Raw genomic sequence first — 12,127 nt, 5'->3', positions numbered from 1 at the left:
GGTTTGTGAGAGCCGGAATTCTTACTGGTTGGTAGGTGATCAAATACTTATGTCATGCAATAAAATGCAAATGAATTACTTAAAAATCATACAATGTGATTTTCTGGATTTTTGTTTTAGATTCCGTCTCTCACAGTTGAAGTGTACCTATGATAAAAATAACAGACCTCTACATGCTTTGTAAGTAGGAAAACCTGCAAAATCGGCAGTGTATCAAATACTTGTTCTCCCCACTGTATATATGAGATGAGGAAAGCAGTATGTAAACATGATTAAAGTGACTAGTGTTCCATTATTAAAGTGGCCAGTGATTTCAAGTCTATAGGGCAGCAGCCTCTAAGGTGCAGGGTTACATAACCGGGTGGTAGCTGGCTAGTGATGGCTATTTAAGTCTGATGGCCTAGAGGTAGAAGCTGTTTTTCAGTCTCTCGGTCCCAGCTTTGATGCACCTGTACTGACCTTGCCTTCAAATCAAATTATATTTGTGACATGCTCCGAATACAACAGGTGTAGACCTTAGTGAAATGCAGTTTTAGGTAAGAACACCTAAAAAAAATAAAAGTAACAAATAATTAAAGAGCAGCAGTAAAATAACAGTAGCAAGGCTATATACAGGGGGTGCCGGTACCGAGTCAATGTGCGGGGGCACCGGTTAGTTGAGGTAACTGAGGACATGTGGGTAGAAGCTTGGTCCCAGTGATGTACTGGGCCTTACGCACTACCCTCTGTAGTGCCTTGCGGTCGGAGGCCGAGCAGTTGCCATATCAAGCAGTGATGCAACCAGTCAGGATGCTCTCGATGGTGCAGCTGTAGAACCTTTTGAGGATCTGAGGACCCATGCCAAATCTTTTCAGTCTCCTTAGGGGGAATAGGTTTTGTCGTGCCCTCTTCACGACTGTCTTGGTGTGCTTGGACCATGTTAGTTTGTTGGTGATGTGGACACCAAGGAACTTGAAGCTCTCAACCTGCTCCACAACAGCCCCATCGATGAGAATGGGGGCGTGCTCGGTCCTCTTCTTTTTCCTGTAGACCACAATCATCTCCTTTGTCTTGATCATGTTGAGGGAGAGGTTGTTGTCCTGGACCACACGGCCAGGTCTCTGATCACCTCCCTATAGGCTGTCTCATCGTTGTCAGTGATCAGGCCTACCACTGTTGTGTTGTCTGCAAACTTAATGATGGTGTTGGAGTCGTGCATGGCCATGCAGTCATGAGTGAACAGGGAGTACAGAAGGGGACTGAGCACGCACCCCTGAGGGGCCCCCGTGTTGAGGATCAGTGTGGTGGATGTGCTGTTACCTACCCTTACCACCTGGGTGCGGCCCGTCAGGAAGTCCAGGATCCAGTTGCAGAGGGAGGTGTTTAGTCCCAGGGTCCTTAGCTTAGTGATGAGCTTTGAGGGCACTATGGTGTTGAATGCTGAGCTGTAGTTAATGAATAGTATTTTCACATAGGTGTTCCTTTTGTCCAGGTGTGAAAGGGCAGTCTGGAGCGCAATCGAGTGCATCATCTGTGGATCTGTTGGGGCGTAGTCATTTAGGCCTTTCAAAGCACTTCATGGCTACAGACGTGAGTGCTACGGGTCAGTAGTCATTTAGGCAGGTTAACTTAGTGTTCTTGGGCACAGGGCTATGGTGGTCTGCTTGAAACATGTTGGTATTACAGACTCAGTCAGGGACATGTTCAAAATGTCAGTGAAGACACTTGCCAGTTGGTCAGCGCATGCTCGGAGTACACATCCTGGTAATCCATCTGGCCCTGCGGCCTTGTGAATGTTGACCTGCTTAAAGGTCTTACTCACATCGGCTACGGAGAGCGTGATCACACAGTCGTCCGGAACAGCTGATGCTCTCATGCATGTTTCAGTGTTACTTGCCTCGACACGAGCACAGAAGTAATTTAGCTCGTCTGGTAGGCCCGTGTCACTGGGCAGCTATCTTACATCATCTAGCAATGACTCTCTTCAGAGAATTGTTAGTAGTAGTGAAACTGTAATCCGTCACGGTCCACCTACTGAAATGATTGGTCTGGGTTGAAATTGATCTACTAGCCTCATCTTTTTAAGGGGTAGATCAGCTTTAATATTGCAGATTGTACCTTCCATCAATGTAATTGTCTGCATCACTTCCAATCCCCCATATGTTTTTTTATCTCGCAAATATATCTACATACATCTACATACATCTACATACATATAAATACATTTACATTACATTTACATTTTAGTCATTTAGCAGACGCTCTTATCCAGAGCGACTTACAGTTAGTGAATACATATATATATTTTTTTATACTGCCCCCCCGTGGGAATCAAACCCACAACCCTGGCGTTGCAAACGCCATGCTCTATCAACTGAGCTACATCCCTGCCGGCCATTCCCTCCCCTACCCTGGACGACGCTGGGCCAATTGTGCGCCGCCCATGAGTCTCCCGGTCGCGGCCGGCTGCGACAGAGCCTGGATTCGAACCAGGATCTCTAGTGGCACAGTTAGCACTGCGATGCAGTGCCTTAGACCACTGCGCCACTCAGGAGTACAACCGTGGGACCTTTTATAGACAGGTGTGTTCCTTTCCAAATCATGTCCAATCAATTGAATTTACCACAGGTGAACTCCAATCAAATTGTAGAAACATATCAAGGATGATCAATGGAAACAGGATGCACCTGAGCTCAATTTCGAGTCTCATAGTAAAGGGTCTGAATACCTACAGTGGGGAGAACAAGTATTTGATACACCGCCGATTTTGCAGGCCCTCCCACCCACAAAGCACGTAGAGGTCTGCAACCTTGATCATAGGTACACTTCAAATACATCTACATACATATATACATATCCTTTAAAAATATATATTTCCCTTTATTACTTTCCAACCCCACCACCCCTTCCCTAATTGGAGTAAACTAGCGAGCAAAAGCGCTTAGGCTTCTACTTCCAGCTGATACATACTATATACATTTTATAGACAGTCAATTTTACAATAATTCTATTTTGTTTGTTTTTACTCCTGAACTTCCTCTACCCTCAACCTCTCCGATCATTTTCATGATGTCAATCCGGTTTGCTTCTATATGCCATATCTTTCTAACTGTGCTCTTTCCCAAAAGCTCTCAACATACAACCTATAACCTATATACTTATTATGTACACAGTATGCTTTACATTATTTATCGTTATATTGTTGTTATTAGTTGTTGTTATTAGTCCCATCCTTCAGCTCCATTCAACACCTCCCATCTATCTCTTAACACCATCCATATTGGATTTCTATTTGCCATATATTTTTCAACTGTACTGTGATGTTTCACAAAAGTTCTGAACCTTTCTATTCTCATTCTTTCTACAGATTGTAAATTGAAAACATTTTTTTGTTAAAAGTATTATTATTGATCGATTGACTATGACTTTTCAGATCACCCAGTAGTGCTATCTGCAGGGTTAGCTCCAGGTAAATATTGCAATCCTTTAGACATTCCTGGACCTGTGACCAAAAACAAGCTACAAATGGACAGTACCAAAACAAATGATTCTGTCTCTTCGTAGCAAAATCTGCAGAGCTGGGAAGATTGTATCCATTTTACATTTTAGTCATTTAGCAGACGCTCTTATCCAGAGCGACTTACAGTTAGTGAGTGCATACATTTTCATACTGGCCCCCTGTGGGAAACGAACCCACAACCCTGGCGTTGCAAGTGCCATGCTCTACCAACTGAGCTACAGGGGACATATAAATAACATTCTATTGGTAGCAAGAATTTTGTACAATAATTTAATTTAAGCTTTGAATCCGGCGTCGTTTTGCCTGTCAGTTCATAAACACTATGCCATGGAATCGGTATGTCAAAAATCTCTTCCCCAACTATTTTGCAATCTATATGGGACGGCTGTCAATCCTTTGGTCCTTAAATGAAACTGGTATACTTGTTTATTTATCACAATTTTCTTTAACCAATTATGTTCTTTAATGCAGGGCCGACAGAAAAGTTCCTTACTTTTTCCCTCTTCCACTTTCCTCTTCCATTTTTGCGGTAATGCTGCAATTATTTGGTTGTAATTTTGGGTAGAGCAGACATTTCCATATGTTTTTGCTAGCTGCATGTGTGACAACTCAACCAGTTCTACTTATGATATAATTTACAAAGATTATACATTTTTTTTAAAAAAATTTCAAAAAAGTATGTTTTTTTATCAGTGTATTTTGAGTTTAACCACAATATTTGTTGCATTATTTGTTCTGTTGTTTCTGGAGTATTAAATTGAAATTGCAACCAACTTTCTATGGCTTGTTTTAGAAATAGTGATATTTGGGAGATTATTTCCTTTTCAAATAACTGAAAGTGAGAGGTTGTAATCTGAATAAAGGGAAAAAGGCCATTCTTGAACATTGGTGAGAGAACCAGTTTGGATTTAAGTATAACTTTTGTATGACTGAAGCTTTTAGTGATAGGTCTAATGCTTTAAAATCTTATAATTTCTGTCCTCCGAATTCATATTCATTATATAAATAGGCCCGTTTTAATTTTGTCTGGCTTGCCGTTCCAAATAAAATGGAATATTTTTTTCTCATATAATTTAAAGACCTGTTCGCTAGGCGTAGGCAAGACCATAAACAAATAGGTAAACTGGGATAATACTAAAGAGTTAATCAGGGTGATTTTTCCACAAATAGACAGGTATTTTCCTTTCCATGGTAGCAAGATCTTATCTATTTTTGCTAAATTTCTATTAAAATGTATTGGAGTGAGATCATTTATTTCTTTTGGGATATGTATTCCGAGTATATCCACATCACCATCAGACCATTTTTATTGGTAAACTACATGGTAATGTAAAAATAGTATTTTTTTTACTGATCCAATACGTAATATAGTACATTTGTCATAATTTGGTTGTAATCCAGAGGTTAGAAAATGTATCTAGATCCTCTATGAGGCTGTGGAGGGATTCAATATGTGGATTTAAAAGAAAACAACATGAATCATCAGCGTATAATGACACATTTTGTTTTTAAGCCCTGGATTTCTAATCCCTTGATATTATTGTTGGATCTGATTTTTAAAAGCTAACATTTCGATGGCCATAATAAATAGATATGCCGATAGTGGACAACCTTGTTTTACTCCTCTTGACATTCTTGGTGGTCCTCTGTAGCTCAATTGGTAGAGCATGGCGCTTGTAACGCCAGGGTAGTGGGTTCGATCCCGGGGACCACCCATACGTAAAAATGTATGCACACATGACTGTAAGTCGCTTTGGATAAAAGCGTCTGCTAAATGGCATATTATTATATTATTATTTTAAAACCTTCTGAGAAATAGCCATTATTTACTATTTTACACCTAGGGTTACTATACATGATTTTAACCCATTTTATAAGAGATTCTCCAAAATTGAAATGCTCCAGGCATTTATATATAAACTCCAGTCGTACGTTATCAAAAGCCTTTTCGAAGTCTGCTATGAATACCAGGTCTGGTTTCCCAGATTTTCCATAGTGTTCTATGATTTCCAGTACTTGCCTTATATTATCTCCAATGTATCTTCCATGTAAAAAGCCTGTCTGATTAGAATGAATAATGTCCGACAGTACCTTTTTAATTCTATGCGCTATACATTTTCCTCACAACACTGAAGTGTAAGGAGCCTCCAATTTTTTTAATGGACTGGATCTTTATATTTTCCACTTGTATCCTGTTTCAGAAATAATGAGATCAGACCTTCTTCTTGAGGGTCTGAAAATCTACCATTCACATAGGAGTGGTTAAAACACGCTAATAACGGTCCTCTGAGTATATCAAAAAAGGTTTGGTATACCTCGACTGGTATGCCATCCAACCCTGGAGTTTTCCCAGACTTAAAGTCTTTAATTGCATCCAGAAGTTCCTCCTCTGTAATTTCACATGAGTCTTTCTGTATTGCTGTTAATTTTACATTATCAATAGAAAAAAAATCCCTATAATTAGCTTCATTTAGAGGAGATGGAGGCGACTGAAACGAAAACATGTCCTTAAAGTACTTTTGCTTCCTCCTTCAAAATATCATTTGGTGAATCATGTGTGACTCCGTCATCTTTTTGGTAGCATTTCTATGTTGAAGATTAAAAAATAATTTGGTGAATTTTTCCCCATATTCCATCCAGTTTGCTTTATTTTTAATAATATATTACACTTGATCTTTCTTAAATAAGGTCCTCCATTTCTTTTTGTTTTTCCTCAAATTTATTCTGAGCCTCTATGTTAGTTTTTATTGCTATCTATCTGTTCTGTTAGACCTTCTATTTCCTTTGTTAGTATTGACTCTCTTGACCTAAATTGCTTTGGTTTTCGAGATGAGTACTGAATTGCATGGCCTCTAAAAGCACATTTTAAAAGTGTCCCATACAGGAAGGGGATTTGCTGTACCTATGTTATGTTGGAAAAATTCACTTAAATGTCTCTGTCGTAGTTAAAAACAAGTGACTGTTGATTCTTTTATACACAGTGCATTCGGGAAGTATTCAGACCCCTTGACTTTTTCTGCATTTTGTTACGTTACAACCTTATTCTAAAATGGATTAAATAAATATAAAATCCTCATTAATATAAGCACAATGCACCATAATGACAAAGTGAAAACAGGTTTTTTAAACATTTTAGCAGATTTATTACAAATAAAAAACAGTTACCTTATTTACATAAGTATTCACCCTTTGCTATGATACTTGAAATTGAGCTCAGGTCCTGTTTCCATTGATCATCCTTGAGATGTTTCTACAACTTGGAGTCCACCTGATTGGATATGATTTGGAAAGGCACACACCTGTCTATATAAGGTCCCACAGTTGACAGTGCATGTCAGAGAAAGCAAGGCATGAGGTCGAAGGAATTGTCCGTAGAGCTCAGAGACAGGATTGTGTCGAGGCACAGACCTGGGGAAGGGTACCCAAAAAATGTCTGCTGTATCGAAGGTCCCCAAGAACACAGTGGCCTACATCATTCGTAAATGGAAGAAGTTTGGAACCACCAAGACTCTTCCTTGAGCTGGCCGCCCGGCCAAACTGAGCAATCGGGGGAGAAGGGCCTTGGTCAGGGAGGTGACCAAGAACCCGATGGTCACTCTGACTGAGCACCAGAGTTCCTCTGCGGAGATGGGAGAACCTTCCAGAAGGACTACCATCTCTGCAGCACTCCACCAATCAGGCCTTTATGGTAGAGTGGCCAGATGGAAGCCACTCCTCAGTAAAAGGCACATGACAGCCCGCTTGGAGTTGACCAAAAGGCAGCTAAAGGACTCTCAGACCATGAGAAACAAGATTCTCTGGCCTGATGAAACCAAGTACAAAATGTAAAAAAAGTCAAGGGGTCTGAATACTTTCCGAATGCACTGTAGGAATGGGTCGTGACGACATGAGGGTGGATAATAACACTTGTTCTGTGGGTGTGTTGCAGTCACCCATGGCTGCATAGTGTCTACAATCAAGCTGTTTCTACCGGATGGCATGGAAGCTCGACGACGATCAGAGTAAGTACTTACTTACATTGTACCTGAGTTCATGAATGGAAATAATACTGAGGCATTACAAACAACCAGGTAAACAAAGACTGTATAATGCAGGGTGTCCACCCACTCTGCCCAGGTATAAAATACATTTTACCAAGACAAATATGGTTTGTTCTGATTAGTTCAGTGGGGTCTTTCTCTAACATGTAATTAACAATATATCCAAAAAGTCGGATTTTGTAACCTGATATATCCAATAATAAGCATCAAGCTCAGACAGAGCGGTGGCACAGCAACTTTTAAGGATTTACATGTTTTGGTCGTCTGCAAAGTTCTTTCCGCAGTTCGCAAAAAGAGAAATTAACATGAAACGAGCTGAATTACATGTAAAAAAACAGCCAAATTAACAAGACACAAGCTGAACTACATGTAAAAAAACAGCCAAATTAACATGACACAAACTGGATTACATGTAAAAAACTGCTGAATTACATGGGGAAAACAGCCAAATGTGACGACCGGCTCGATTCGATCTTATGTAGTAAAATTTGACATTGTGTTTTTTTACATTGGATAAAAGTAGAGACTCAGAACTAGAAAATGGTATATCATACACTGCAGTTGAGGAACAATGGGAAATTTAATTATGCTTTGAAAGTTGATAAACCTACTGAAGAGCTCTTCTTTGTTTACAACCATTCAGCATCGTTCACACCCTCTTAAGCTTTAGCCCCACCCAGTTCTTTAAGGATTCACATGTGAGGCCATGTGCTAAACTACCAAAGATTTCAAGACTAAAGGCTGGTTTATACTATGGGTGTGTTCATAAATTCAATCTGGAGTGCCAGTGTGTGCTCAGTGCGCTCTTGGCGTTCGTAACTCAGAGCGTTGTTAAGATTGTCCGTTCGTAAATTCAGAGCGTTTCGCTCTCTGTCTGTTCAGAGCGCACACTGGACTCGCTGGCCGAGGAGTAGGGTTGATCCGAGCATTCTGACCTAACAGCAGTCAAGCACCCGAGCTAACGTTGGCTAGCTTGCTAGCTACTTCCAGACACAAATAAGGGAACAGCTCACTCTGACCATTTTACTAGCCCTAGCAGAGCTGGTTAGGCTGTTTTTATGTTATCTAGAGCGTTGGTGACTGCAACTGTGCTGCTGGCAACAATTTAATTAAGCTTTTTTGCCAACGGTTACTGACAGCGGCCATATTCAACAGGTGTTAAGCGTTCGTAAAATCGTCAGTTATTCTGCGCTCTGGCACACTCAGACGAGAGTGCTCTGAAATCGGAGTAGATAGCCAGAGCGAATTTACCAGCTACGTCTATCGACAGTTGTCGCAGTGACATGAACATTCTATTGAAATGGTTATTTGCATAGTGGAGTCTTTTGTTTAGACATGTAGCTAGCTAGTTAAACAATGAACTATAATCCCAACTCATAATGTTACTATCCTGCATGAATCTGCGGGTAGCTAACTAACCAGGTTCAATGTTAACTAGCTAGCTAACATAAGGCTATAACTAACAATGCAAATGGCTCTGAGATACGAATAATATTACTAGACAGATCATACACGTAACGTTAGCTAGCTAGCTAACAGTACGCTTTAACTTTTAATTCAAAATTAGAAACGTGTAATATCTGAAAATGTAGCTAGCTAAACTATCTTACCCGTATACATGGATGGACGCTTCTCCCTCTCTGTCACGGATGCCATGGTTGCCCTTAGTTTGAATATGTAATCCGGAGACAGATGTTTTATACAACAGCCTTCTGTGTGTTTTTCTTTTCGACTCCGTCTGTATATTTGCAAGCAAACGCCAGAATTTTCTCCATCTCCTTAGCTATCATACTCTAATTCCACTGTGCATTCCACTGATTTCAAAACTCGGTCCTCCAGAAAGTGGAGAGCAACACCTTTTGTATTTCTACTACGTGATATCTTTCAAAAAAGGCTGCGTTAGAAAGGATTACCTACACATACTGACCAGCTCATGTTATAGACAGAAGCATGCTACATGGCAGACCAATCCGAACTCATCTCTCAGCATGTCCAGCCCATCCATTATCAATCAATCACATTTATTTGTAAAGCCCTTTTTACATCGGCAGAAACCCAGCCTAAAACCCCAAACAGCAAGCAATGCAGATGTAGAAGCACGGTGGCTAGGAAAAACTCCCTTGAAAGGCAGAAACCTAGAGAGGAACCTAGAGAGGAACCAGGCTCTGAGGGGTGGCCAGTCCCCTTCTGGCTGTGCCGGGTGGAGATTATAACAGTACATGGCCATTAAGGCCAGATTTTTCTCCCAAGATGTTGAAACGTTCATAGATGACCAGCAGTGTGAAATAATAATCACAGTGGTTGTAGAGGTTGCAACAGGTCAGTACATCAGGAGTAAATGTCACTTGGCTTTTCATAGCCAGGCATTTAGAGAGAGAGGCAGAGAGAGAGAGAGCTTTTTCTGAGAAGTCTACATCTGTAGGACAGTGGACTGGAGAAGGTTGTGTGTTTGTGTTGTTGTGTGTTTGTGTTGTTGTGTGTTTGTGTTGTTGTGTGTTTGTGTTGTTGTGTGTTTGTGTTGTTGTGTGTTTGTGTTGTTGTGTGTTTGTGTTGTTGTGTGTTTGTGTTGTTGTGTGTTTGTGTTGTTGTGTGTTTGTGTTGTTGTGTGTTTGTGTTGTTGTGTGTTTGTGTTGTTGTGTGTGTGTTGTTGTGTGTGGTTTTTATTGGACACATTAATTGCTCACAGAATGCTTCCCTTGGCAGACCAGACCACTCGCTCACCCTCGCTCTTCTGCTTTCCTTCACTCGCTGTCTCTTCTCTCTCTCTGTGTCCCTTGGCTCCATCACAGGAGAGGTCTGATTGCCCACTGTAACCACATGGAAACAGGCCAGCCACTCAGACTGTGCTTCAGACATCCTACAGCAGCAGGTTGTAGTCAGTCAGCCAGCAGGTTATACAGACTAGAGAGAAATAATACCCATGCAGGACAGGAATCTATAGAAAGACCTTCTCTATGACATGAGCCAGAGGAAAACCCTGTGTTGCCCTGGTATGACTGGCTGGCTGCAGTAAGAGGCCTGGCTGGCTGGCTGGTTGCCTGGCTGGCTGCAATACGAGTCCTGGCTGGCTGGCTGCTTGCCTGGCTGGCTGCAATACGAGTCCTGGCTGGCTGCAATACGAGGCCTGGCTGGCTGCAATACGAGGCCTGGCTGGTTGCAATACGAGGCCTGGCTGGCTGCAATAAGAGGCCTGGTTGGCTGGCTGGTTGCCTGGCTGGTTGCAATAAGAGGCCTGGTTGGCTGGCTGGTTGCCTGGCTGGTTGCAATAAGAGGCCTGGTTGGCTGGCTGGTTGCCTGGCTGGCTGCAATAAGAGGCCTGGTTGGCTGGCTGGTTGCCTGGCTGGCTGCAATAAGAGGCCTGGCTGGCTGGCAGGTTGCTGGCTGGTTGGCTGGCTGGTTGCCTGGCTGGCTGCAATAAGAGGCCTGGCTGGCTGGCAGGTTGCTGGCTGGTTGGCTGGCTGGTTGCCTGGCTGGCTGCAATAAGAGGCCTGGCTGGCTGGCAGGTTGCTGGCTGGTTGGCTGGCTGGTTGCCTGGCTGGCTGCAATAAGAGGCCTGGTTGGCTGGCTGGTTGCCTGGCTGGCTGCAATAAGAGGCCTGGCTGGCTGGCTGGTTGCCTGGCTGGCTGCAATAAGAGGCCTGGCTGGCTGGCAGGTTGCTGGCTGGTTGGCTGGCTGGTTGCCTGGCTGGCTGCAATAAGAGGCCTGGTTGGCTGGCAGGTTGCTGGCTGGTTGGCTGGCTGGTTGCCTGGCTGGCTGCAGTAAGAGGCCTGGCTGGCTGGCAGGTTGCTGGCTGGTTGGCTGGCTGGTTGCCTGGCTGGCTGCAATAAGAGGCCTGGCTGGCTGGCAGGTTGCTGGCTGGTTGGCTGGCTGGTTGCCTGGCTGGCTGCAATAAGAGGCCTGGCTGGCTGGCAGGTTGCTGGCTGGTTGGCTGGCTGGTTGCCTGGCTGGCTGCAATAAGAGGCCTGGCTGGCTGGCAGGTTGGCTGGCTGGTTGGCTGGCTGGTTGCCTGGCTGGCTGCAATAAGAGGCCTGGTTGGCTGGCTGGTTGGCTGGCTGGTTGGCTGTGGCCCTGACTGACTGACTCTGGGTGACTGACGGGGTGGCTGTTGCCCTGACGGGGTGGCTGTTGCCCTGACGGGGTGGCTGTTGCCCTGACGGGGTGGCTGTTGCCCTGACGGGGTGGCTGTTGCCCTGACGGGGTGGCTGTTGCCCTGACGGGGTGGCTGTTGCCCTGACGGGGCGGCTGTTGCCCTGACGGGCGGCTGTTGCCCTGACGGGTGGCTGTTGCCCCTGACGGGGTGGCTGTTGCCCTGGACGGGGTGGCTGTTGCCCTGACGGGGTGGCTGTAGCCCTGACGGGGTGGCTGTAGCCCTGACGGGGTGGCTGTTGCCCTGACGGGGTGGCTGTTGCCCTGACGGGGTGGCTGTTGCCCTGACGGGGTGGCTGTTGCCCTGACGGGGTGGCTGTTGCCCTGACGGGGTGGCTGTAGCTCTGCTGACCCCTATCAATCTACCCCTCCCTCCGCTGACTCAGACACCACCATTGAAACCCTCGGGGAGCGCAGGGCCCTATAACATCTGTTGAAGAGA

General features: G+C 43.9%; 1 protein-coding gene across 3 annotated transcripts in view; it reads left to right on the top strand.

Moving 5' to 3' along the window:
• Positions 1 to 12,127, top strand: part of LOC121575383 (sarcolemmal membrane-associated protein-like) — a 209,358-nt gene that overhangs the window by 29,423 nt on the left and 167,808 nt on the right. For all 3 annotated transcript variants that reach the window (XM_041888450.2, XM_041888448.2, XM_041888449.2), the window contains exon 3: positions 7,428 to 7,500. In XM_041888450.2, coding sequence (XP_041744384.1) covers positions 7,428 to 7,500 — 73 coding nt within the window. The remainder of the gene's footprint in view (positions 1 to 7,427; positions 7,501 to 12,127) is intronic.

Source organism: Coregonus clupeaformis, chromosome 10 (assembly GCF_020615455.1).
Source record: "Coregonus clupeaformis isolate EN_2021a chromosome 10, ASM2061545v1, whole genome shotgun sequence".
In the NCBI taxonomy this organism is placed as follows: Eukaryota; Metazoa; Chordata; class Actinopteri; order Salmoniformes; family Salmonidae; genus Coregonus; species Coregonus clupeaformis.
The sequence above is the reverse complement of the archived record's forward strand: the minus strand, read 5'-3'. Positions and strand labels throughout refer to the sequence as shown.